This window comes from Colletotrichum costaricense (genome assembly GCF_030867565.1).
Source record: "Colletotrichum costaricense strain IMI 309622 chromosome Unknown Scaffold_31.1, whole genome shotgun sequence".
In the NCBI taxonomy this organism is placed as follows: Eukaryota; Fungi; Ascomycota; class Sordariomycetes; order Glomerellales; family Glomerellaceae; genus Colletotrichum; species Colletotrichum costaricense.
Genome location: NW_026848260.1, coordinates 228607 through 254588, shown reverse-complemented (window position 1 = coordinate 254588; position 25982 = coordinate 228607). Strand labels below are relative to the sequence as shown.

The following is a 25982-nucleotide window of genomic DNA, read 5'->3' as shown; positions in this document are numbered from 1 at the left end:
TCGGCTTCTTCGTCTTTTCTAAACACTCCTTTAGTCGTCACCGACGACATATGCTCCAAGATCAAGATGGCACCCACTAAAGCGGTTGACGACCGCAATGGCGACATCGAAAGCAGGCCTGAAGAAGAGACGCCGTTATTGTCACACGACTTGCCACCCACAGTCGCCCCAAGCCGTAGATACCAGCTAAAGGTCATTGGTCTGGCAATGACCTTTATTCTTATCGTCGAAGTTGGCGCCTATCTTCAGATCCCGCCTTCATATCAGCTCATGGAAGAAATCATCTGTCGCCAACGCTACCCCGACCACATCATCTCGGCCGAGGATGATGATGTATGCAAAGGGCCGGGTGTACAAGGCCAGCTAGCCATGATTAAAGGCTGGCAAAACTCATTCGACTGCGTCCCGTGTATGTCCCGCCCTCTAACCCCAACTGTCAGCGCCGGCTGATTATTGTATTCGCAGCATTGCTCACTGCGATTCCCTACGGAGTTATTGCAGACAAGTATGGCCGCCGACCAGTCCTATCTTTGGCCATGCTAGGTATTACGCTGGAGCTTGCCTGGATGCTGCTGCCCCGTAGGTTATGAACATACCTCTTCTACCGGTGAAATTTGCTCATTGGACAGTTCTGTGGCCCAATATTCTCCCTCTTTGGACCATGTGGTTCGGAGCAGCTTTCCAATTCATAGGTGGAGGCGCAGGCATGATTCAAGCCATGACCTGGACCATGATCTCTGACGTCGTCCCCATTTCCAGCCTGTACGATTTGTCCATTGCCGAGATCAGTCATTCAGAAGCTCACGTGTGATAGGACCGCGGTTTACTACAAGATTGGCGCAATCGCGCTTGCGGGAGAGCTTGTGGTTGCGCCTCTCAGCGCCTACCTATTGAGCAAGAACCCATGGCTACCTCTCAGCGTCGGCATGGTCCTCTTAATCATCGGCACATGCCTGCCGCCTTTCATCCCAGAAACTCTGGAGCTCCGCCGCGCCGCTGATCAAGAGGTCGAGCAGACACTCTCGCGGTCCGAGGAAGACGCGAGGGACAAGCGCACACTCAAGCAGCAGATCATCTTCGCCGTGAAGAACGACATGGGCCATGTCTACACCTTTTTGATCAAGTCCAAGAGCGTGATTTCCCTCGTCCTCGGCTTCAATCTCACAGTTATCGTAAAGTATGTCAAGATAGACATCATGTCGCAATACGTGCACAACTTGCTGGGCTGGTCTTGGGCAAAAGTAAGTCGATGTCGCGCCGTCTCAGCCACACACCACGGGGTTCGTTATCTGACAAATCGTTGCGACACGCAGGCAACGCTCTTGGGAACTGTCTCGACGGTTACAAACATGGTCATGCTGCTCGCCATTCTCCCCGCGCTGAGCTGGCTGATCACCAAGCGCACGGGAGTGCATCCTCTGGTTCGGGATCTCTGGCTCACCCGAATGAGCGGCATCCTCCTGGCTGTCGGGTGCTTCATGGTCGCCATTGCATTCGCGCCTTGGTTTCTAATTACTGGTATGTTTGCCTCCTTTACCTTGCCATCTGTATCGGGCTGGTTCCGGTCCTCAATCACCCAGATATGCTGATCTTTCACATCAGCCCTCATCATTTTCTCCATGGGCACCGTTTACACAAATATTTGCCGAGCCATCCTCAACGCCGTAGTCGAGCCGCACACGATAGGTACCCTAAACACGGCAATCACCTGGGTGGAACAAGTGAGCCTGCTGATTTCGGCTCCGGTGATTTCGGGCTTGCTGAAAGCTGGCAACTCGGCAGGAGGCATATGGCTCGGTCTGCCGTATATGGCCGCGACTGTCATGGCTATTGCTGGTACTGCGATCGCGTTTGCCTATCGTTTGCCTAGAGACAAGATTCGATAGATACCTACCTTGTTGTTGTCTATAGGGATAGACGTCAATGCACGGAATACATGTCCATTAGAATAGAGAGATGCACATACCAAATACAGTTATCCTCAATTTCTCGTCATCCTCAATTTCTCTGTTTGAAAAAGTACAACGGGTAAATCCATCGAGATGAAAAAGTTGCTGTGAGTAAAGAAGGGAGATGGCAAGATTCGAGGTCATGATCAGGTAGATGGGAATCTACACCCAATGGACATTGACTGACCATTCCAAGCTACCTGCCCGTATTCCCGGTCTTGGCCCGCGATGTCCGCCACCGCTGTAGGGCTCATCTGATAACGATAAGAGCTCCAAACGCCCGAGCACGACGCTGAGGGATGGCGGGGGTGGGGTCGCCGCATGATGTAACGGCGAAGCGAACCAACGACTTTTTTGTGAGTCGCCGGCGAGGCAGATAGCTGCCTCTTACCTACCATCCATCCACTCCAGGCTACACTCGCACATTGACCGAAACATAAACCTAGAGCTTCTTTTATAGTACGCGACAAATATCTAAGGCGCTTTTGGTGTACTCCTCTCTCTTCGACAGTAAGATAGACGGCAACTCGCACCGCACGACCTGACTTTTTCTCCCCGCCACCCCTACCCACCAACCCCGCCAACCTGCCCATCATAGGCCGCCGACGCCGCGAGAAACATCCCAAGGGCCGGCCCAACTCCAACCGGCCGCGCAAGAAGATGGGTAACGAGGAGTCGACGATGCTGGACGACAGCGTCCAGCCCAAGACGCTCGAGTCGCGCTCGCTGGAGGCCATTGCTGATTACATCAAATCCGGCGATGCGAAAAAGATTGCCGTCATGACCGGCGCCGGAATCTCCACAGCCGCTGGCAGTATGCGCCCTCCCTTGACGATTGAGACCAAGTTTGCGCAAGTTTCTAACACAATCACCACCCAGTCCCCGACTTCAGATCACCCGGCACCGGCCTCTACGCCAACTTGGCCCGCTTGAACCTCCCCTACGCCGAAGCCGTCTTCGACATCTCCTACTTCCGCAAGCATCCCGAGCCCTTCTATTACCTCGCCAAAGAGCTCTACCCGGGAAAATTCCACCCCACCGTCTCTCACGCCTTCATCGCCCTGCTCGCGAAGAAGGGTCTCCTCCAGATGAACTTTACACAAAACATTGACTGCCTCGAGAGGCGTGCCGGCGTGCCGGACGACAAGATCATCGAGGCGCACGGCAGCTTCGCCACCCAGCGCTGCATCGAGTGCAAGGACCCCTTCCCCGCCGACCGGATGGAGAAGCACGTCCAGGACGAAAACGTGCCCAAGTGCGATTCCTGCGGCGGGCTCGTGAAGCCGGATATCGTCTTCTTTGGGGAGGCGCTGCCGGAGGCGTTCCGTGATAATACACATCTGCCCGCCTTGGCTGATTTGATTGTGGTCATGGGGACGAGTCTCTCGGTCTACCCCTTTGCTGGTCTGGCCGAGGCTTCGAAATCTGGCGTGCCGCGGTTGCTGCTCAACAGGGAACGGGTGGGACAGATGGGTCGCAGGGCGGATGACGTTGTTGAATTGGGGACATGCGATGCTGGGGTTCGTAAGCTTGCTGCCTTGCTTGGCTGGGGCGACGAGCTAGAGGCGCTCTGGCGCGGTATCGTGGGCGAAAAGGAGGCCGAGAGGCAGCTTGCGTCAGCCGCTGGCGAAGGCGAGGATGATTTGGAGGAGGAGATTCGGAGAGTTACCGAGGGTGTCGACACGGCGCTCAAGCTCGACGACGACAAGGACGACGAAACGGAAGGGGATGCCACGGAGAATACCAAGGAAACGGAAGAAGTCGGCTTTCCTTTACGGCAAGACGGCGGAAGCGACACCGAGGACGCGCAGAAGAGCATCCCCGAGGGCGTCGTCCAGAGAATGTCCAAGGCAATCCAGGGGCAAGGGGGCGAGATCGGCACGGACATCAAGGACGATCGCGGCCGCGAGGGGAGAACCGTCAACGGATCTGAAGGCGCACCGCAGGACGCAAAGGACTTCCGGATCGAGGCCAAGAAGAAGATTCAGCTTGCGGCGCAGGGGGCCGCCACCCCTCTCGACGAGGTTGCCATCGTTTTCGACGCTTCTGCGCCTGTGGCTGAGATGAAACACGAGGATCCCAAGAGCGCTGAGTTGCTGAGTGGGGTTTCTCGGTATGAGGAGACGTCCGCGCCTGCTGCTGGTGTGGACAAGGAGTTGGCGGCGGGTTCGAAGGCTGAGTTGGCTTCTGCTTCTACGACGGCACAAGAAGCCTCCGGGAGTGTAGAGAAAGACGAGAAGCCTTCATCGGGCGACTCAAAGTTATGATCTTCCACCGACGATGCCTACTCCTCGCCTCCCTTGGTCATTACGATACACGGCCACAGCCGCACCTTAGATAGCGGCCAAGTCTTCTATATCTCGCTTATACCCACATCGCGGATTCGCGTTGGTTTCACTCTATGCCTCTGTCCCCAAGTGGTACATAAATATCTACATCTCGTCCCTGCTTTCATTTGTCCATTCACGTGTGCGTGATGACTACTTGTTGACGATCTTTAATTCTTAGACGTGTAAGGAAGATGTCTTGCGTTACGATTTTAAGAGAAGAAAAACAGGTAAAAAAGGCCATCGATAGGGAACCGAACAAAAGGTCAGGTTGACAGTGGCTCGACGACTTCAAGTTAGCACAAAGACTCCCCCATCATACCTCTCGGCCACCTTTCCCCGACCTTTTATCAATGGACTGGAGGTTTTCAGACCTAAGTACCTCTCACCCCATCCCAAGGAGTATTGACGACCTTAGAAGACCTTCAGATGAAAGAGTGGAGCATCATCCAGCTTGGGCCAGCAAGTAATACACAACGGCCGGTCGAATTGAGTCGCGAATTAATACTCAACTACTTGTAGGTTATTGTTGGAGGCTTGATCATGTCCGATTGAATATCCTCGTCCTGGCGAAGCTCCCACAAAGTCTTCTCATCGCCTGAGCCAACACCCCTTCCAAACTGCTATACCATCCTATTCATTCTGACGCAGCACCAATTCCCAGAAACACCACAAAGCCCCCTAGCAACAAATCCAACGAGTACAAAACTTCCCATCACGTCTCGATATCCTCCATCGGCACCTCCTCCGGCTTCTTCAAACACGGCGTCTCGTCCCACATCCCGCTATAGCACCGGAACCACCCATGCCCGCACCGCTGGTGAACAATCTTAGGCAGGAGCCGTAGGCACCGGATGTCCTGATGCGAGTAGAGGAAGTGCCCGCGCTTCGTCTCGTAGTCGAGGCAGATGGATATCAGGAGCCTTCGGGAGTGCGCGTTGCGGCAGCCCTGATTGGCGTTGATGGACTGCCGGCCGCCATTGAAGTGAAAGAAGCTGTCTTGGCGTTCGCAGGAGGCTGGGTCCCAGGAGCGGCAGCGGGTTTGGACTACGATGTAGTCGGCGGCGCAGGTTGTAAGGGTAAGGGCGAGGATGAAGGCTAGGGTGAGGCGCATTGTGGTGGTTACTGTCTTCCGTGCTTCGCGGTTTCTGCTCTGCTAGGTAAGATGGAGGGCAATGCCCTTATCTGTCTTTTACCAGTCTGTTAGGTTTCAATGTGTGCAATTTGTTGGAGATCGGGGTACTTTTGTTACTTCAGTGTGTGTTTGAGATGGAATTGTCTTATAGACGGCAAAATTTGGTCGACGATGCGACATCCGGGGGAGACGCAGTGTTGCTCCAAGAAGTCTCCATGGGTCTTTGCAGCATGTCTGGAGTGTCTCCAGAAAGTGCTTATATATATACTGCCCCACCTTGATGACCCGTTGGGTACTTCCATTTGACGTCGAAGGGTGTAAGTTTGGTGCGGCATACGATTTCAACGCCTCGAACCGTTGTGGTCTGAAAGTAGGTTATGGCGGCGTCAAATCGGGCAACGAGGACCCGGGCGCCAACACTTTTCTCACATCATGTGCCTCTAATAGAACGGTCAAGACCAATGAGTAAGTCTTGTGTCGAGAGTTAGGTCCATGATCACTTTATCCTTCCACTGCTAAGAAGGTTGATGTTGCAAGCACTGATCTGGGCCGGGATCAAACTTGAGGCAAGTATCCTATTATTGAACGCTGATGTGTTGCTGATGGTCTAATGCTATAACAAAGGATCGAAGGAGACAATGTATAAGTGATGAACGATGCTGTAATGAAAGAGAAAAAAACAGGCTATCTAGTTGTTTGAAGGTGTAGCACCAGGGAGCACCCTAACCTCAGCCCCCCGCGTCTCCAATGACTCCATCATCGGAAACTAGAAATCTTTTCCATCACCCGCGAGAGCAGCACCGACCCGCCAGCCCCATTTTCCTGGCGTAGAATGCGCGCTACCATGAAAGCAGTCACAGCAGCGACAGGAATCGTAGCGATGACGCTCGCCCTGCTCACAGTCATGGCCTTCTCCCCCACGGTCTTCTCGTCGCTGTAGAGCCACTCGTGGCCCGAAGAAGGCGGCTTCACACCCTTCAAACTCAGGCCGCCGGCAATTTGGTCGCTGTAGAAGTTGAGCCACCTGGCGAGCGGGAGGAGGGGCGCAACATATTGTTGCACCAAGCGGCCCTTCCAGGTATCCCAAGCAGACATGCGCATGGCTTCTTGGCACTGCTCGACCATGAATGCCAACCTCTCCACGCGCTGCTCTTCAACAGTCACAAACGCAGTTTCCAGACTGGACAACTTCCAGCTTGCCGCAGCAGAGACACCCTTGCCGATAATGTTCTGTTCCTGGAGGGCGTTAACCAGCGAGGCGCAGGACTCGATACAGCTGTTGCCACCCTGCCCCACGAGCGGATTGAACTTGTGTGCCGCGTCGCCGAGGATGACGATACGTCCGTAGTGCCACCGTCGCATCACAAAGTGCGGGAGGGCCGTGACGCCGCTATACTCGAGGTTCTTCAAAACCTCACGGAACCGCAGGCCGTTATCGGCGACAAGGCTGTCGACGCTGCGGCCGAACTCGCGCTTCTTGTCTTCTTCCGTGAACCGCGGGATCTCGTCGATTGGGTACGAACGTTGGCCCTCGGGCAGCGTCCAGAACCAAAAGACAAAGACCTCGCCGCTGGGGCCGCCCATACAGCCGGCCACTGTGCCGTGGCCGCTGGCGCCGACGACCTGGCCGGGGCCCACGCCGGCCGTGGGCTTGGCGGTGCCGAAGATGCAGGCGTGCTCACAGGGGATGTTTTGTCTGTCGCGGGCCGGAATGGCGCTGGAGTCGTTGTTGTCGTCCGCGTTCCTCCACATTTCCTGTCTGATTGTGCTGCGGACGCCGTCTGCGCCGACCACCAATTGCCCTTCAAAAACGGAGCCGTCTTTGGTGTAGACCAAGGCGCTGTCCTTGAGACTCTCTACTCTCTTGACTTTTTGGTTGACAAAAATTCTGCTCTTATCCTTCAAGTGCTCGTACAACACGTTCAAAAGCTCGAAACGCTCCATGAAGATGTTCGGGTAGCCGTGTCGTTTAGTGATGAGGCTCCTCGACTTGCGGGTCATGATGCGCTTGCCGGTGATGCTGTTTCTTACAATATGCTCCTCAACGGGCTGACCTCTGGCGAGAATGTCATCGTAGCATCCGAGTTGATCGAGGATTCGAAGGCCGTTGGGAAACAAGCCGATACTAGCTCCGACGTTGGGAGTTACCGTGCCGTAAGCCTCGAGAAGTACATAGTCAACTCCGAGATTCTGTAGCATCAACGCCATCGTCAGGCCCGTGATGCCACCGCCGACGATGACGACCTGGCGTTTCTCATCTTGGATCGCCATGGTTATGATATGGAGGAAACTTGACACTTTGTTGTAGGTGTTAGGAAGGGTATACTTGTTATTCGATGCTGCTGATGACCAGAATAAAGCTCCCGATACCGAACGAGTGGAGGAAAATGAAGCTCTTATATATCAAGTTATCTGCCAAGCTGAGATCTGCGATATCATGCTGAGCCGAACTTTAGAGCTGTGCAGTCCGTCGTTTTACCGCAAGAATCCAGATGGGTATCATTGAAGCGGGAAGCTCACGGGCCCCGGAGATGAATCTTCCCTGGGCTTGCAAGCCAGCGGGTGTGATGCCACGCAGCTAGGCCCACCAAGCGCTTACAATAAACTCCATAGTAGCCACCGAGTTCGCCACAGATTGGTTCGTGACATCGACGTTATCTGATTCATGTAGCGGGGATAGCAGCACAGGACACCATGGGCTGTTTTATCACCAGTTCCACTTGTTTCGACAAAAGCCAGCCCGCAATTTGGCGCATCCGGATACAACCCACCTCAAGGACGCAGGACTGCAGACTGCGAAATGCGGCATACCGGCGATATCGCCATGGAATGCGTGGTCCTCAACTCTGGCGGCCGAGCTTTTCATCATCGGGCACTGAGACACCCCATATGTTATAGTTTAAGGGCCGTCTGTGGTCCGCTGTCAACCTATCCTTCGACTCCTCCATCTCTGAAGGATGTGGGTTTCCCCCGTGTGAAGCGGGATATATCCGCGATCAAGGCAGGGTTGACGTTTCCCCTGAGATGCGGGTCTTTCAGACTTCGACCGTGCATCTTTGCCTCGGACTAAGCGTTCTAGATAAAAATCCGAAAAGCAATTGAAAGTCTCCGAGGACAAGCGCATTCCCACTTTGAAGAGGCTTCTGGCAGTTATCCTTCTGTCACTTACATAGATATAGTTCACATAATAAGCCGATGTCAGGAGTCGCGTAGCACTTCTTCAGCCAAAATTATAAACCATTTAAGTGCCTCGTTCCGACAGAGACTCAGGAAACCTCACCTAATCCTTGAGACAACCACAACTTCGACCCGAATAATGGGAGAAAAGCTGCCTCATTATCACATGAGATGGCACTGACGAACCTTTAAGCAATGCTAATGTGTAGATACGACCGAGTCTTGAGGAAGTATTAACGTGGCTTCAAACTTTCGTGCTTTTATATATTAGTCAACAACTCCGTAGGCCAATCCTCACAGGGAATCCATCTGCCGGATGTGCCCCGCCCCCGCCCTTCACTGCTTGATACGCCCTTTTACCTTTGACGCTGCGAATACCGGATTTAGGATGAAGCTTATCCCAGTATTCGTACGCAGGCTTGATGACAAACTCTCTCACAGTCATAACCAGCGCGATTCTCAACTCGAGCATCGCCAACGTCTGCCCGATGCAGTTCCGTGAACCCCACTCAAATGGCCGCCAGGCGCCCTTATGGGGATATAATGGGTCTTCCGGGCCAACGAGCCAACGCTCAGGAATGCAAGCATCAGGATCTTTCCAGTACTTGGAGTTGTGATGTATAGCCTGCACAAGAGTCCAGACATTGCAACCTTCTGTGGGGAGTACGCGGCCGTCCGCGTCGACTATCTGGACGTCGGAACGTCCTTGACGCATAGCACCGGCCGGGGCAAATATGCGTAGAACCTCTTTGATGAACGCCACGGTGTAGGGTATCATGTTAAGAAGTTGAGGGTCCTTATGAATCTTATCCTGAACCTGTGATGGGTCCGTTCCAAAGACTTCGTTATGTTCTGCTATGGTGCGAGATATGATCTCCGGGTTCTGGGAGAGGAGATAATAGCAGTACAACAGTGTGCTGCTAGTCGTATCATGACCTGCAAACAGAAAAAGTCGTACCTGGGGTGTAATGATATGTTTGATCTTCTGCGTGGTGTCCGGATTCTCTCTCTTGCCTAGATTTTCCTCTCCCAATTCCTTAAGATAATCATCGATGAAAAGCGAAGCTATCGACTTCGAGCGCGTTGTGTCGTTTGAGTTGGACAGATTTGCAGAACGCTCCGCAAGTCTCTTATCGATCTCCGCAGATAGATACCGATCCAACTTCTTCCCGTTGAGCCAGAGAACGAGCGGACGAATTGTGAGATATCTTTCTAAAGGGTTCAGCGGCTCGCGGAAGGAAGTCCATTCTATCTGCTTTCGAAGAGCAGCTGCTAAAGGGTGATCCCGCGTCTGATGACCAAGTCGAGTATCTCTGTCACCGCATAAGTAAGCATGCTGCATAGAGTTTCCTACCTAACCTCGGATGAAAGGTCACGATACTTACAGCACAACAGACCCGATTATATCGAAGGTCATCTTCAGGGTCAGATCCTCGAGTAAGAACACTTCGCTCTGTCCTGTTGTGCATTTGGCCAGAAGTTTCTGGCGAAAAATGACCACTTCATCTGCGATGACAGACGTCAAGCCCATCATGTACCCAGCACTGAAACCCGGATTGAACAAGCGTCGCCAGTGCTTCCATTCATCTCCTTTCATGGTCAACAGGCTCTTTCCACCAGTGACCTTCTCAATGGGGTCGATTATGTCGAGCCCTTTACCAAGAGCCAGGCTATCGAGCTGCGACGCCGCGTCAGCGTCTGCGAGAACCATCATGGTGCCGCTAAAAGGCCAAAGACTCAAGTAGAAGATGCCATTGGAATAGTCTTCTGATATCTTCCACATGATGTTGTGGATGATACTGTCTGAAGGTAAAGTTCCCATGATCCGTTTTATGAGTGGGAAGTGTCCGCCTAGGGAAGAGTAATACGGCATTGGCTGCAGCGATTATTAACACAACTGGTATCTGGACGAAGCTGGGTTTTCCTACCAATCCTGCTCGCTGCATTCGCCATATCGTCTGACGCGCAGCATAAAACTTCACACAGAAGTAGACGAGCGCCGCGACGCATGTTGTGATTGCCATGGACCAGGGTCCCCCGGCCATGTCCAATGCTGACACCATTGTATGAAGTTCTGACGACCCAGCTGAGATGCTGGCGATGAAGCTGATAAAGCTATACTTGTTGCATGGGCCGGAGCGCAGGCGGAAAGAAGTCGTCCATCCGTTTAGGAAGAGATTCTGTCGATGGTTTACGAGGTCTCACTACTTGAGGCCGAATATGGAAGAGGTTGGGCTTTTTTTTTTTTTGCGGAACATGAGGTGAGACAACCCATGGTGATGTTGAACTTTGATGTCAGCAGAACGCCCTTTCGGGGAAAGCGTCCCCGCTAGCAACATAAGTTTGAAAAGCAACATCTCCATATCCCCATGTGGGAAGATGTCAACCGTCCGCGATGCAAATAACGAGGTAGGCATCGTCATGTAATTTTGAGTCCTTATGCCCGACTTTTAATTGCTGACATTAATGAGGTAAACGTCCTATTTGAGGAACTATCATTGGTTTGCTACCAATCATATCCGTGTTGTAGTCTCAGTTCCATGTAGTAAACTTATCTGTCCTTACAAAAACTCTCGCAGACTCTGATCTGCACCGGCAAAGTCTTCGAAAACATGCCAGTGACCCACGTTTGGCAACACAACCTTGCGAGAACCATTGATCTTCTGCACGTAGTCTTCAACTACCGCTGGTGAAGATACCGGATCGTCTTGTCCCGTAATCAGCAGGGTTTCCGTATCAAGCTCTCCGAGGCCAATGGCATCAGCCGAAGCAAAAGCCGAACATGCCTTGGCGTAGGCCTCTGGGTCTTGACCCGCGAGACTGAGTCGCACAGCAGTCACTGCCAAGGGGTTGGTCTTCTTGGTATGACCTGACACTTGGGTCGCGACTACATCCTCAATAATCTTGGACAAGCCCTGAGTTCTCGCGAGAGCCGCAAAATTGACCAACTGATCCTTGATCGACGAAGGGAGATGCAAGGGGGGTGGCCCGAATAAGATCAGTCTTTTGACATGTCCAGGATGGGCGAGGGCGTAGTTGATGGCGATCAAGCACCCGTGAGAGTGGGCGATCAGAGTTGCAGGGGATGTGCCTGAGTCCGCCTCAGCTAGACTGAAGACTCCCGAAAGATCTTGAGTAAGTGAATCGACGGTGATGGTCTCCAGAGGGTGTGTCGGTGTATGGCCATGCCCTGCGAAATCATACACGTGTACCGAGGCGGAGTTCCCGAGTTCCAGAGACGTTATCAACGGCAGCCAGTAGTCTTTGGTGCCTCCAAGACCATGGACGAGAATGATGGGGTCTTTTCCAACACCAAGTCGCTGGTAACCTGCCCCGAAGCGACCAATACTCCTGTTGAGGCCAAATTGGGCTTGCTTTGACTTCTCGCTATTATCGAGGCGAAACAGATCCATCGATCGCTCCAGGATCTTCTGTTTAGTGGGATTGATCTGCGAGTGGTCGGCGACTCTGTTTCTCAGAGTACCGAGGCCGGCGATAGTGACGGCGAGTTCATCACCGGGTTTCAAGAAGACCGGAGGGGCTTTGCCAATGCCAACACCAGCAGGCTTCAACCATATGTTGTTAGTAACATTCAACCAATACATCACAGGTCCGATAGAAGAGACTTACGGTGCCCGTAGCGATGACATCACCCGGCTGGAGGGTCTGGCCCGCAGATAGTGTTCTGATAAGATGAGGGATGGAGAAGATTAGGTCTTTGGCTGTGGCATCTTGTCGAAGTTCTCCATTGACATGAGTCTGCAAACGCAAAGACCGCCCCCAGTCCGGTAAGTCCTCCTTTCGTACAGCACTGGGGCCCTGACCAAAGGGCATCAGCCTGTATTTAGAGTTGAGAGGTGGTCAGAATACATACCATTGGGCAGAAAGTATCTGCGGATTTGCCGATGTAGAATTGCTTGTGGTCTCTTTGCCGTTCCCTGGCAGTAACGTCGTTGATGATGGTATACCCCCATACGTGATTCCAAGCCTCATCTTCTTGGATTTTGTACCCTGGTTTACTGATGATCACGCCAATTTCACCTTCATAATCAGCGCTCTCGGTGAATCCCTTGTGAATATGCAGTTCCTCTCCATTCGCTATGATTGAAGTGGCACGCTTCGTGAAAATCACAGGATGGCTTGGCAAGTCCACCTTATCAGAGCTATCGTAGCCCGAGCTGTTGAACTCCTTTGCATGCTCGATGTAGTTTTTGCCAACTGCGAGGATATCTCTCCCTGAGATAGGAGGCAGAAACTTCACATCATGAACGTGTAAGACTGGACCAGCAGCTAAGTACGTGTGTTCGCCCGCCACAATGACCTGATACAAGTTCTCAACAGCTTTCCCGGAGTTGAAGCTGAGGGGTTGAATGTTTTGCGATTCTGTGTCGAGGTGTCCAATTCCGGGGCAATTTTCACCTTGCTGTTGGAAAGCAACAAAGCTGATTGGGTGTTTGATAGTCTTCGACATGACTGCTGTTTCCGTCGTTCTAGAACTCTGTCAAAGTTTATCCAAGGGTGCGAAGCAGCAACTCGGATTTGTCGCAATGCGGATGTGTTGCAACAAGATAAGGGCACAAGTCGATGATACCATTTCCCACGAATCTCGTCATGTCCTGTGACCCACCTCCCAGCAACTCTAGCCCCACTGTTGAGGGATTGAAGAGTATTGTTCAACATCCCACCATAAAGGTTAAGGGAGTCCGATGAATGGATTTGACAGCTTTACTACCGCCATCAGTAATTCTTTTGATCTCAAATTTCGGCTTCAGCGCAGTGTTTTCTGGGTCTTTCTTTCTTAAGGCGCATCAATTCTTCAACTTCGGGTCTAACTTCAAGTCTACGTAAGAACAAATGTCAAGTTCGTCTTCGTCTCAGGGATTGGGTCTCGATCTCATGACCTGTTCTTTTATCGAATTTTGCAAGGTATTTAAACCGAGCTTGTTAATGAACTTAAAGTCTCTCAATACCCAGATATATTTAGAGGCTGAGCCTTGAATTGACCGTGTACGGTGCAAACAAACAACACAAGGCCGAAGTGGAGACATGAGGTCAGTTCTTGTTCCCGTCTTTCAGCTGACTTGAGAGGGTAAGTTACTGTGTTGGGTTATCGGGATTTCAAGACCTATTTGCCAATTATTCGCTGCATTCTCAAGTCTCGTTGATTGCTTATGTCGATCGCGGTGTCTATGCTCGGCATCCAAAGTGGACTCCCGGCATCTGAGTCGGTGTCTGGCATCGGCGTTCGCTGCAGTGACCTGTAAGTGCCCAATCGTCCGTTCGCTCTCCGTGACGGCCGATGACCTCGCGCTGCGCCGGACTTAAACAATCAAAGGTCCATGCGATGGTGTGTTAACGTGGGGTCAACGAATCCTGATTCTCCTTGAGAGTAAGCGCGATTTCGCTATTGATTTCGCTGTCAAACAAGTCAACGCTACTGGCTTTCGTCACCAAGTATCTTCCGCCGTAACTACGAAATGCTTATAAATCTATAGTACTCGCCCACTTGAAACCCAGAGACATAACGAGGCATGTTTTGTACTCCTGATCAGCATTTCGACCTTGCGGGCTTGCGTTTCACACAACGATTCGAGCCTTGATCCGCCAACAGCACCGACGCAATCATGGAACAGAACAATTCATTCGTTCTCAAAGATGTCAGAATATTCACTGGACACGAAATAATTAACAAGGGCTATGTGTATGTCGAGAATGGCATTATCACCCAAGTTGGTGCTGGTGACTCTCTTGGAGACGCAAAGGACGGGTTGCCGATCATTTCACGGCCTGGTGATACGGCAATTCCTGGGTTGATCGATGCTCATATTCATGCACTCGGCGGAGACATCAACTGTATCGAGCAGTCCCTACGTTTTGGTGTCACTACGGTTTGCGATATGCACAACGAGCCAAGCGATAACGCCAAACTCAGGCAGGTGAGTTCGGGACGCACCCCCCCTAGGAAGGGACTATCGGGATGGTCTGACTTTGCAATAGCTGGCCAGCGTCTTGGCGAATAAGTCGATCTACGCAGACTTCAAATGTGCTGGTCTGGGCGCCGTCATTGAAGGCGGATGGCCTATCCCGGTGATCAGAAGAGTCTTCGCTGACAACCCATGCGGAGATCACATCGTTGACCAGATCGTGTCGACCTGGCCCATCTTGCATAAGCCGGAGGATGCGGAACCATTTGTGAAGCAGCAAGTCGAAGAAAACGGAGCGTCTTACATCAAAATGTTCCACGAGATTGGCGACACTCTCGGCATGGAACTTCCGCGCCCTCCGATGGATATCCAGCAAGCCGTCGTCGCCGCCGCGCACAAGTATGGTGTGACCACCACAGGCCACGCCTTTAGCTATGCTGGTGCCATGGACCTTCTCCGCGCCGGAGCCGACGGGTTGAGCCACATGTTCCTTGACAGGCCACCTAGCGATGACTACGTTCAGATCATGTTGAACAACAAAGCGCACTGCAATCCAACTCTTGGGCAGTGTGCTTCACAAACAGCAGAGGGCCAAGACTTCCAGAAATCATTCTTCGAGGACCCGTTCGCCCAAATTATGCTCATCCACAAGACAGCCGGAGAGCCAATGGGGATGGCCGCGAAGCAGAAGCCCACGTCCTCTGTGCTGAATGCATATTCAAACACCAAGGCTTTATACGAAGCGGGCGTCCCTCTCATTCTAGGAACTGATGCCGCCGGTGGAGGTGTTGGTCTACCTTACGGTCTTGGGATGCACATGGAGATGCGTGTACTCATCAAAGAGGTTGGCATGTCCCCCTTGGATGTACTCAAGTCCGCTACATCGATTACTGCAGAACGATTGAAATTTCGTGATCGTGGAAGGATCGAGAGCGGTAGAAAGGCAGATTTGGTATTGGTTGAGGGCGATGTCCTCAGTGCGTTGTCTCTGAGCAACGGGAGGTGCCTTCCCATCAAGGCAGTGTGGAGAGACGGCGTGCTCGCATCCAGCTTCGCCGTATGAAGGTCTCTCTCTGCTTTACGAATCCATGAGAAAGATATCTGTTTGGTGGTTGTACTAGGGCATGGAACCTCCAAGTCATCTTCAGTATCGCAGGGGCTGTGAGTGACACAACAAAACAATACATAGAAAGCGCAACCTTGTATAATATTTCTCAGATTTCAGATTGACAATTGAGTCTTGGCGTCATTAGTATCTTGTCTCTTGGTGTGGAAATGGCAATAGCGGCTATCGCCCGCAACCCGACCATCGTTGTAGGTTGAGCCAAGCCATCAGATGAAAGACTGATTTGCTGTGTTAAGCTAATTGCAGATGCGCCAAGTCTAATCTATCAATAATTCTGGATTTGAATTCTTAGTTTAGGTAGTCGAGAAGTCAGTAGCATGGGGTCCCTAAGGCGTGCGTAGTAAATAACAGGGCAATGCTCTCGGTCGCCTACTATGATACCATTGCAGTGTATGGATGGGTGCATTATGTAGAGAGACACAATAGTATTGAATTTCTTGGCGTTCGTTTACGAGTTTCTAAGCTTCCCTAGCACTACAGCATCGTACTTAGCTGACCGGGCATGAAATCGAACATTGTGGGGCCTTCGGTATCCTGTGAAGGAAATTGTGCCACGGAATGATCAGCCTCTCAAGTTACTCAATCCAGATCTTTGTCATCTTGTTACTGCTGCTGTCCGCGCTTGTATCGCCATTGACACTTATCTTATTCATTTCTTGATTGTTCTTCTGAAACATGACTCGAGAAGCTTAAGAAAGAGACAATCAGGAAACTCATAATAATAGGAAAGGAAACGGTGGTAGCGGCAAAAGGACAGGGCACTACAACGGCGCCGCTAGGCGCCACAGGGGGCTGACGCGGTGGGCTCCATTGCGGCCTCCGCGGAAAGGGCTAGCCGTTCGCCAACAACTCATCGTGCCGACTTCACTCATATTCTACCCATCTTCCGATAATCAACCCGATGCCATCAACACAAAGAGACGCTCATTTAATCTGAGCTGTAAGTTGGAGCCCTGGTTGATTAAGACGAGATTGTAGCAGAGCCGTTGCAGTACCACCCATACCAATGCCATGCGGGCAGCTTGATCAGCGACGTGCTGGGCACCGCTGCGCGTCTTGCAAGAGGTTGCATGCAAAGGTTTGAGCCCCTTTTACAACTGTCCAAGTGAGCGAAACTAATTCTGGTCAGTGCAATGGTGGCCGCCCGTGTTCAAATTGCGTAGTTCGTGGCCTAAAGTGCGCCTCAACGGGACCATCAGCGGGCTTTCAGTTTGTCCAGCAGCAAGCATCTTCAGTCCCTAGGGCTTTGGTACAAGACTCTTGGAAATACATCAGCACTTACTTCCAGTCGGTCGGATGCTTGACGCAAGCGTCCGTAATGCGAAGCGCCGATGTGACGGCACTCTCCCATCGAGACGAGAACGTCAGTCGCATGCTGTCAATCATGGGTGGTCTTTACGCCTGTCAAAACCCCCAAGTATTGCGCGTAAGCCAGAAAGAAAGAAAGACACTCTTAGGTACATGGGTGAAACAAAAGGCTTTGATGACGACGGAGTTGAAGAAGCCTGACCCATCGTCCTTCAGCTCAGTTTTATTCAGTACCCTCCTTTTGGCAGTGATCGAGGTGCGTATCCAGGTCTCTTTTCACGTATTCATTAATTATAGGCTAATGATACAAAGCTAGTTCTTTGTGCCGAAGATGGTGCCTTCCAAAAATGGCTGCAAAGAATCTCGAGCTACATTGCACAACATCTGGAAGCAAAGAGTTACGCCGGCTTGACTACGTTTGAGAGAAGTTTGATCCGCTTTTTCAATTTTCTCAACACGCTTTCCGCCATTGCCCTGAACGAAGAACCGTTGGATCGTCAGATGGACTTTGAGCTTTCATCGTCGCGCCCAATCGCACCTAGAACTATTTCAGACGAAGACAAAATAGACGATATGCTCTCATCCCTTAAGCAGTGGGCTAAACTACAGTCAAGGTAAGCTCCTGAACTCATCATCGTCACAAGATGCGCAAAAGGCTTGGTACAGAGGTACTCACTACCTTAGGATGGTCGAGTGGGCTCTCAAGTTAGAAAAGAGCACCATGACATTTCAATTTGATAAAGATAACTATCGGGAAGCCATAGACCTCAAGGTACAAGGCCTCGATATCATCTGTGAGGCATCAGCTCTTCAAGCTCGAGTCATCAACGATCTCCTCCGACTGTCAGAAGAACCCGATAGCCAGGTCTCTATCTGCATTACTCCTTACTATCATTGGACTCTCACTGGGCTGTCTCACCGCCTGTACCACGAAGCCTGGAAAACACTCAAGTGCGAGCTCCCGGTGTTGCCGGCCGAATCACTCCATCAGCAAGCACTAGTCACGCTTAGCTGCGTTGAGACGCTTGCCAGCCAATCAGGCTTTGATGTCGCACTTTATCTGCCTTTTGCCGACTTCATAGGACGAGAGATGGAAACGCCGACAGAGCAAACTCGTGTGCTTGCGTTCCTCGAAATTGTCAGATCTCGTGGCTTTGGACTGGCAAACGAATACAGGAAAGGCTTGCTAGAGACCTGGGGAGCTGCCACGCCAGCTGAAATGTCTCAAAACTTAATGATATGTGATCCGAGCCGTGGAGGTCCCGAAACTTCGGGCAGAGACTGACAACAATACGACATCTAGACCTGAAAGGGTCATAGAACTCAGCCTTGTGCCCCTCAAAATATGGCTATATTGGGTCAACATGCAGTTAAAATAAGACTCGAAGCAGCCGGATCAGCATTGGACAGACTACGAAATATGTGGAATTTGATGTCTCACAACCTTGGAAAGATGTCTACTGATTCTCACCAGTCCTCACTGTTTATTTATAGACGAGACTCACTCATTCTACACGAAGGTCAGAGTGGAATGTTACTTCTCATCGCACTCGCCATGTTACTCTCCTCCTCCGGCCGACGGAGCTCGAATTTATGGGTCTACGGACCCACCGGTGCTGTCTACTCGGAAAGAGCCCCATATTTAGCTAGCGCCGCGAGATTTTGTCCTAAAATGGCAAGATTGGCTAGGATGTCAAACGTCAGACTAAACCCGTCACCGCTCTCTGGGGGTTCGATATGAGTCTATTTCACTCTGGCTTTTCTACCGTATTAATATTTACCAGAAAGTCTTCGTTAATGGTTGCTTAGGGGACTCTCTACCACGTTAACCGGGCGGAGAAGATTTTGGCCAAGCGTTCCAAACCCAGAACTCTTGTGCCCACGTTAGTGGTACGCCAAATGACACTTTGATTTTGTGGCAGAGTTGACTGGGACAAATCATGTCTAAAGGAAGTGTGCATAAGGTAACTGTTGGCGAGATCCCAATGAAAACCAGCGGATTGGCGGCTAGATTAGATAGCTCAGGCCTTGTCAGGCCATGGCAAGTTGCGACTAGGCACATGTAGGATGTGGGCCACGGCGGAATGCGTCTAAGCCACGTTCTGACGCGATGAGCGGACTCACTGCACCTGTGCGAGGCGGACTTGGTGTGTCGGACACCCTTTCTGCCCGATTCCTGCGGAACACCGGGGAGCTGGGTCATTGATGACTGAGTAGACTCTAGATGCCGATTTTTCTAAATCCCGTCCCTTGGCATGAGGTGAGATTTATAAAACTTCCTACGCGCCGACTCGCCCCGGACTGCGGAGCCGCCATCACCACCCTAAGTGCCCAACTCGTTTGTATTATTGTCATCAGCTTCACTCCGCCGGTGCATCGTTCAGAATGGCTGACTTACCCAACGGCCTCATCGCTTTCGGACCTGAAGCCAACTGCACACTCGACCTTTGTCCGATAGAATGGAGTATTCTTCGTTACCAGCCTTCTGTTCCCGCTAGCGGCACCTTCATTGGGTTCTTCTCTTTAGCCTTGGCTTTACACGCCCTTCTGGGGTTCAAGTGGAAAACTTGGGGGTTCACAGCAAGCATGATCAGTGGCTGTGTTTTGGAAATCGTTGGCTACGTTGGGAGACTCTTCATTCACGATAACCCATTTGACTTTAACGGGTTTCTCATGCAAATCAGTCAGTTTCTGCCCTCCTTAGGGAACTCTGCTTGAGTTGCCTGGTTCACGTGAATGATCTTAGAGCTAAAACCTTTTTTAGTTTGCATTACAATAGCTCCGGTCTTCTTCTCTGCCGCCATTTATGTTACACTTTCTCAGACGTAAGAGCTTCCAGAATACTCGTTGCCTAAGCTTTGGATACTGAGTAGGCCTTCCTTAAGCATCAACTTCCTCGATCGATCGATTTCCCGATTTCCACCTCGCCTCTACTACTGGACATTCATCCCGATAGACATTGTCTCCTTGATTCTCCAGGCTGTAGGAGGCGCGATGTCCTCTGTCAGCACGACGAAGGAGGCTGCGGACCGAGGCGTCAAAATTTCACTCGCTGGACTTGTGTTACAAGTAGTCTCGCTTGCGGCGTTCTGCGGACTTTTTGGAGACTACATGATCGCTTACAATCGATCGAAAACTCGTCCTCCGATGAGCAGGAGACTCGTGGTCTTCCTAACTTTCCTGAGCCTTGGTACCATGTTTGTACTGCTGCGTTGTGTCTATCGAATCGTGGAGCTGCATGAGGGCTACTTCAGTCACTGGTTCCGAGACGAAACACTGTTTATCGCGTTAGAGTCAGCGTAAGTGACCCTTTTCTATGTCTGACAAGAGTGAGTGCTGACATTGCCTAGCGTTATGGTTCTAGCCGTTTTTTCTTTGTTAGTCGGACACCCAGGACTTGTATTCAATAAGAAGGAGAGAGAAAGACTTGACGCAAACAATGCGCTCAATCCAGAGTCAAGCGAGGGCGGTGGTAGCAATGATAAACCCGAGAACAATGCGGTCATGGATGGGAGCGATACTTCAGTCAAAGATCCGGCGCCAGCAGCAGCTAGAGAGAAGTCAGCCTTGTCCGCAAGCGTCTAGAAGGCAATGTGTCACAAGTAGAAGTTATAGATGAGACCAAGAGAAGGGCAGCACGTTGGTAGAGAAGAGACATACAGGATAGAAGTAATTGTCTTGCGACTACTATATATATTAATGACACTTGCTTTAGTATACTGCCTTCACTTAGCACCAGATGCGACGTGTTCTTGAAAAGCTTGCCAGGTAACCAGTGACCAGCTTTCCCATCCCCATGTCAATGTCAGTGTATTAATTTTCTTGCAACGCATGCACGGACGAGCGACAATCATCCGAACATGGTCATGTGTCGAGCCTTGACAAAGATGATGGTTCCTCGGGCTCTCAGTCTGATGCCTAAAATCGGTCATTGTTAGCCTGAATCTAGGTAGAATCAGCTACTGATCTAAATCGGCCGACCCACCAAATCCTTTGCCACAATGAATAATATCGTCCAGCAGAAAGAAATTTAAGAATTTCAGAATCTCAGACGGTGTAGGTGCATTGAGTTCCATGCCACAATCCTGGAAGCTATTCAATTATTAGGTCTGCTATCAATAACACATCATATTCTTTAGAGGCCCTTGAAAAATCGTAATGCATTCACCGCTCGAAGCTTTCTTTGTTTATTCACCTTCGTTCCCCATGGTAGACGGGGACTCAACTTGTGGTAGGTACTCCTAGTATATCAAAAAAAAAGCACCATTGTCTCTTTCGATCTCGCCGGATTGATTTCTAGGGGTATACACTCTTCTATACCATTTCATGAGCAGTAGACATGATAGGAGCCCAGCTCAGAGTCTCGAGCTGTGCAAGGTACCAGACTAATCATGTTGATTTCGCAGTTTTGCAAATCTTGTTGCACTTTCCGCTGCTAAATTAGATTGCTCGATGTGACCTTTCTATTGATCCTTAGCAGCTACTACGTTTTTATACTTGTCGTTGAAAGATCCACGGCGATCGGCATGACTTGGTGGAGGTGTTAGCAATATCATGCCTCAATGTCGACTACCAAATCACTCACGTCTGCGCGTTCGAGCTCGCTGTGCCAGCCAGTGGTGCTAGGATCTGGTGGCTTTCGACGCTGTACTTAAAGCCATTGTTTGTGGTGCCATTGGGAATCTGTCCAGGGGGATAGGGTCTTCTTAATCCTAGCGGGTGAGCTGTGTTTTTGTATGTGGTGTTTGATGCCTTGGCTTCTGCGTGCGCATGCTTGTATGCAGTGTACTTCGTGTGAATCATGTGATCTGGTATATATTCAAGTTTGCCGTCGAGACTGGAGTACCTCTTTCGAAGTTTGTTAACGACTTCGTGGTCTGGTATCAAGCTCATGGTCAGTCTGAGCTATTATGGGGTGTAATGTGGCTGAAGCTCCGGTAGTCCATAGTCTTGCTGATAAGCCGCGAACAGTGATTTGAGGAGGTAAGTCTGCAGCGGACTGGCAATAGAGACAGAGATATTAAATATCCAAATGCGTGTTTTCTCAAAAGAAGGAGACAGGACGCGAAAGCTGCTGACAAGTTTACACAGCCACTCGCCATGAGGGTGAAAGGGAGTCGTTGACTTGAGAGCTGGAGAAGGTCCTGTTGCCATGACTTTCACCTCAGTGAGAGGCGAAGGCTAATAAATAGAGCTAGATAAAAGCATTGTACTGAATGTGGCTGTTGGCAACGGTCTATTGCACGCTAACTGACAAGCATCACTGTGATAACTGGTAAGTGAAAGAGAACCTAGCTTTGGGGGTATCAGTAGATGAAAACAGGTCTGTAGATTTTGTCATGATCAAACACGTGACGGCTCGTAGACAAGCAATAGGGCGTTATTCGCTTCTCAGCAGCTGGCGGTCAGTTTGGTGGTCGGTGAGGTGAATGCCGTCAAAGAAGTGAGCACCTGGGTCACAATACGAGATAAACTTCCTTCCCATCACTTCTTCACCCTTGCCGCTCACCCAAATTCCCTTTTACATCACTGAGTCTTGATATCCCATTGGCCTTCTCTCTCTTTCCCGCTTCCTATCTTTTTTTTTTTTTTTTTCGTTTTCGCTTCCTAGACAGAATCGCGGTCGTAGATCGTGGCTGACGTGAGAATGCCTTCGATTGCAGACATTCCTTGCGAGCTGGTGTCATCCATTCTGCGAAGCCTGGACGATTTTGAGACTCTTACCTCAGCTTTGCTCGTATGTCGCCATATTTATTCCTCCTTCAAGCAGATCGCTGGCACTGAGTTGGCCATTCTTCGTCGGAAAATCGGGATAGACCTACTCCCATATGCCGTCGCGTCTTTGGAAGCCTCAAGACTAAAGCCAAGCCCAGGTGATGATGGTTCCATCCGCGCCTTGCTCGACCTACTCTACGATGACCCTTCACAATTGGTGGCCAGAACCGCTTCGATACCTTCAGAACTCTTGCGAAGCATGTTGCGCAAGCATGACTGGGTGACTACTCTAGCACCCAGTTATGCGGCAGAAGCTAAAATTCACCTCTCCTCTGACATCGCAGCATCACCAGAGGCCGTCGATCTGTCTCCTTCCGAGTACATCCGCTTCTGTCGCGCCTTCTATCGCGTCGACTTATTCTACCTCCTTTTCGGCGCGGTCGGGAACTTCAACGGATTGTCCGGAACGGGGAACTTGCTCTTCCACAGACATCCGTCGTGGGTGACGAACAACTTGGCTGCGTACATGACTTCATTGAGGCGAAGTTTCTTGAAGGTAAGTTGCTTGGGTACCACAATCTGTTTCGATTCATTCACTCGTATATATTTGACCAGCTTCCATCGACGTCCTTGCCCACGATGTCACCTTCGGCGAATATGAGATCGACTATTTGACGACCAGCGGAGATAAGATGATGATACATTCATGGGTTAGTACTCTCTACCAATCGTGGAACTGAATACGTTTCTAGTATGCGACTGTATTACTGACTGTATGTCATAAAGCTCTCTCGCGGACTCGACTTCCTCCGTCGTTTGATATTGAGAACGTCTCGAGAGTCTAAGAGAGTGCTACTTGAATCGGCATTCAATGCCGGCACGACTAATCTTCCCGATGCCTTGGGGTGTATCATGGATGACCATGCTTAGAACAACGCCGACTTGGAAGACTTCAGCGCATCTGAGCTTGCGACGATAATTCCCGCTTGCGAGAATATTTGCAACACGGACAAGGGGCCTTACCCAGGTTGGTATGCGGCCAACACTTTTGTGCTGCCGCCTTGCTGGGTCTACAGACCCGAGAACAATTGGCTGAGCATACGTGCATACGTCTTTTGGGATTGGGTCTACGTTCGAGAGCCCGACGTTCTGAAGCTGTTTGTCATCGCCAGAGATGAAGACGATGGTCCTTCCGCTGAAGCATTGGAGGAGATGGAAAAATCCTTCAAGCAGAGATCCTTGATCTGGCAGACATCGACCATGACGTCTTGGAGCAAAGGATACACCGGCCACAATCTTTAGCCAGGCCAGTAGCGGGATGCTCAATAGCATGTCGCAGGTTCTGATGGTTTACCAAGTATGTAGCAAGGCAAGAAACCATAGATCATGAACATGAAATCCAAAAGATAATCTCCTGTGTATCGCGCAGCTTCCGATCACATTTGGGTTGAAACGACGGCTTGAGAACTAGGAGATGAAATCGACATGTCGGAACTGGCCATGGTCAAGCAAGCAAAATGTCGCATGCAGTTGAGTTTGGTTCAGAGAGGTCTACACATCGGACGTGGGTCCGGACCTTCAAATCGGAATGAGCTTAGTCATGCACCGGTCCTCGGTGAATTGACCCCAACGTTCACCGAGACAAGAAGCTCCCCAAAAAAGCCCACAAGCTACATGAAACAACGTCACCGGCTGGCCATTGCAGCCACATGTCTTCTCATATCAAGCTCTCGCGGCTAAATCTGCGGCCATTGAGCTTAAGATGCAGCGCGCAAGCTACGCGACAGCAGAGACGATCTCACCATGACTTCAACCACTTTGTGTGCCGGTCAGGTACGAAGCAGCTCACCCATCCCTCCTCGATTGTGCCAGAGCTAATAGGAAAGCCGCAGATGCCTCCGAAGCTGCACTCCAATCGCCGAACAAATTCAAGTTAGCGGTAAAGGACAATATCGCGACCGAAGGGCTGCCGACAACATGCTCCTCCGCCATCCTCTCCTCCCACAAAAGCCCCTACGAGGCCACCATCGTGCGCCAGCTCCGGAAACGAGGTGCTCAAGTCGTAGGGAAGACAAACATGGATGAATTCGGCATGGGATCCCACTCGCTGAACTCGATCCACGGGCCTGTACTCAATTCGCTGTCTGCGACGCCGATCTCTGCTGGCGGAAGCTCAGGAGGCAGCGCGGTTGCGGTTCAGACAAGCGAAGCGGACGTCGCGCTCGGGACGGATACGGGCGGTTCAATTCGCCTTCCTGCGGCGTACTGCGGTGTGGTTGGATATAAGCCCTCCTATGGCATGCTGTCGAGGTTCGGGGTTGTTCCGTATGCGAACTCCTTGGATACCGTTGGTCTGCTTGCTAGGGATGTTGATGTTATCGAGGATTTGATGTTCAGCACGGGACTGGACGCGGAACATGACTCCCAGGACCCGACATCCTTGTCAAAGAGCTTTCGAAAGAAGCAGCAGAGTCAAGCGGCCACTGGTCGGTCACGGCTACGCATCGGCATTCCTCTAGAATACAATATCGAGGAATTGGATCCCAAGATCAAAGCAGCCTGGTCTGACGCAGCAGACCTTTTGCAGAAATCCGGCATAGAGGTGGTTCCGGTATCATTACCGTCCACAAAGCACGCTCTATCAGCATACTACGTCATCGCACCGGCAGAAGCATCTTCCAACCTCGCCAAGTACGACGGCGTCCGCTACGGCACCCGCGGCGACGAGAGCGATGGCGCTGGCGAGGTCCTCTACTCCAAGACTCGCGGTCTTGGCTTCGGCGAGGAAGTCAGACGCCGCATCCTCCTCGGCGCCTACAGCTTGAGCTCCGAGGCAATGGACAACTACTTTATCCAAGCCCAGCGGGTGCGCAAGCTCGTCCAGCGAGACTTTGACCGCGTCTTAAGGCTGGAGAACCCCCTCTACGACGAACAGCAGTTCGACTTGAGCGATATGAAGGATGAGGTCGAGCTTCAGGATAAACTCGGCCCTTCGCAGGTGGACTTCTTGTTGTGTCCTACTGCGCCGACGTTTGCACCGCGTATTGAGGATATCAAGCGGCAGACACCAGTGCAGGTATACATGAATGATGTCTTTACAGTGCCGGCCAGTCTCGCTGGGCTGCCGGCCATCAGCATCCCTGCCAAGATCAAGTCGGAGGATGAAGAGGTGGACGGTAGCCGGCGTGTGGCGGGTCTTCAGCTGATCGGTCAGTACTGGGATGACAAGCGGTTGCTCAGCGTGGCCAAGAATCTCCTTAGCCAGTTACTTGCTTGATCATAAGTCAATCGCCAGAAGGCTGGCAAGCACTGTGTAAGAAT

General features: G+C 51.2%; 11 protein-coding genes across 11 annotated transcripts; 5 read left to right on the top strand and 6 right to left on the bottom strand.

The window, feature by feature from the left end:
- Nucleotides 1-66: 66 nt before the first annotated feature.
- Nucleotides 67-4216, top strand: CCOS01_16532 (the record flags this gene model as incomplete). Its single annotated transcript, XM_060464668.1, has 8 exons — nt 67-409; nt 466-579; nt 630-762; nt 815-1241; nt 1314-1518; nt 1603-1836; nt 2548-2763; nt 2829-4216. The coding sequence occupies 8 exons, from the start codon at nt 67-69 to the stop codon at nt 4214-4216; spliced, it is 3060 nt and encodes a 1019-aa protein (XP_060304804.1).
- Nucleotides 4217-4991: 775 nt separating this feature from the next.
- CCOS01_16531 (uncharacterized protein) lies at nt 4992-5390 on the bottom strand (the record flags this gene model as incomplete). The annotated part of the gene is made up of 1 exon (XM_060464667.1): nt 4992-5390. The coding sequence occupies one exon, from the start codon at nt 5388-5390 to the stop codon at nt 4992-4994; it is 399 nt and encodes a 132-aa protein (XP_060304803.1).
- Nucleotides 5391-6167: 777 nt separating this feature from the next.
- CCOS01_16530 (uncharacterized protein) lies at nt 6168-7682 on the bottom strand (the record flags this gene model as incomplete). The annotated part of the gene is made up of 1 exon (XM_060464666.1): nt 6168-7682. One exon carries the CDS (start codon nt 7680-7682, stop codon nt 6168-6170), a length of 1515 nt encoding a protein of 504 aa, XP_060304802.1.
- A 1177-nt stretch (nt 7683-8859) lies between these two features.
- Nucleotides 8860-10371, bottom strand: CCOS01_16529 (AflN/verA/monooxygenase; the record flags this gene model as incomplete). Its single annotated transcript, XM_060464665.1, has 2 exons — nt 8860-9901; nt 9974-10371. The coding sequence occupies 2 exons, from the start codon at nt 10369-10371 to the stop codon at nt 8860-8862; spliced, it is 1440 nt and encodes a 479-aa protein (XP_060304801.1).
- Nucleotides 10372-11149: 778 nt separating this feature from the next.
- On the bottom strand, nt 11150-13059 carry CCOS01_16528 (uncharacterized protein; the record flags this gene model as incomplete). The annotated part of the gene is made up of 3 exons (XM_060464664.1): nt 11150-12154; nt 12219-12407; nt 12463-13059. The coding sequence occupies 3 exons, from the start codon at nt 13057-13059 to the stop codon at nt 11150-11152; spliced, it is 1791 nt and encodes a 596-aa protein (XP_060304800.1).
- Nucleotides 13060-14212: 1153 nt separating this feature from the next.
- On the top strand, nt 14213-15575 carry CCOS01_16527 (uncharacterized protein; the record flags this gene model as incomplete). Its single annotated transcript, XM_060464663.1, has 2 exons — nt 14213-14524; nt 14586-15575. The coding sequence occupies 2 exons, from the start codon at nt 14213-14215 to the stop codon at nt 15573-15575; spliced, it is 1302 nt and encodes a 433-aa protein (XP_060304799.1).
- Nucleotides 15576-16956: 1381 nt separating this feature from the next.
- On the top strand, nt 16957-18231 carry CCOS01_16526 (uncharacterized protein; the record flags this gene model as incomplete). The annotated part of the gene is made up of 4 exons (XM_060464662.1): nt 16957-17064; nt 17163-17202; nt 17263-17560; nt 17631-18231. 4 exons carry the CDS (start codon nt 16957-16959, stop codon nt 18229-18231), a joined length of 1047 nt encoding a protein of 348 aa, XP_060304798.1.
- Nucleotides 18232-18771: 540 nt separating this feature from the next.
- CCOS01_16525 (uncharacterized protein) lies at nt 18772-19008 on the bottom strand (the record flags this gene model as incomplete). The annotated part of the gene is made up of 1 exon (XM_060464661.1): nt 18772-19008. The coding sequence occupies one exon, from the start codon at nt 19006-19008 to the stop codon at nt 18772-18774; it is 237 nt and encodes a 78-aa protein (XP_060304797.1).
- Nucleotides 19009-19331: 323 nt separating this feature from the next.
- On the top strand, nt 19332-20531 carry CCOS01_16524 (parasitic phase-specific protein PSP-1; the record flags this gene model as incomplete). The annotated part of the gene is made up of 4 exons (XM_060464660.1): nt 19332-19629; nt 19711-19771; nt 19832-20245; nt 20297-20531. The coding sequence occupies 4 exons, from the start codon at nt 19332-19334 to the stop codon at nt 20529-20531; spliced, it is 1008 nt and encodes a 335-aa protein (XP_060304796.1).
- Nucleotides 20532-21409: 878 nt separating this feature from the next.
- On the bottom strand, nt 21410-21839 carry CCOS01_16523 (uncharacterized protein; the record flags this gene model as incomplete). The annotated part of the gene is made up of 2 exons (XM_060464659.1): nt 21410-21476; nt 21532-21839. The coding sequence occupies 2 exons, from the start codon at nt 21837-21839 to the stop codon at nt 21410-21412; spliced, it is 375 nt and encodes a 124-aa protein (XP_060304795.1).
- A 754-nt stretch (nt 21840-22593) lies between these two features.
- CCOS01_16522 (uncharacterized protein) lies at nt 22594-25938 on the top strand (the record flags this gene model as incomplete). Its single annotated transcript, XM_060464658.1, has 6 exons — nt 22594-23221; nt 23277-23391; nt 23738-23818; nt 23964-24018; nt 24311-24494; nt 24554-25938. The coding sequence occupies 6 exons, from the start codon at nt 22594-22596 to the stop codon at nt 25936-25938; spliced, it is 2448 nt and encodes an 815-aa protein (XP_060304794.1).
- Between the last annotated feature and the right edge of the window lie 44 nt (nt 25939-25982).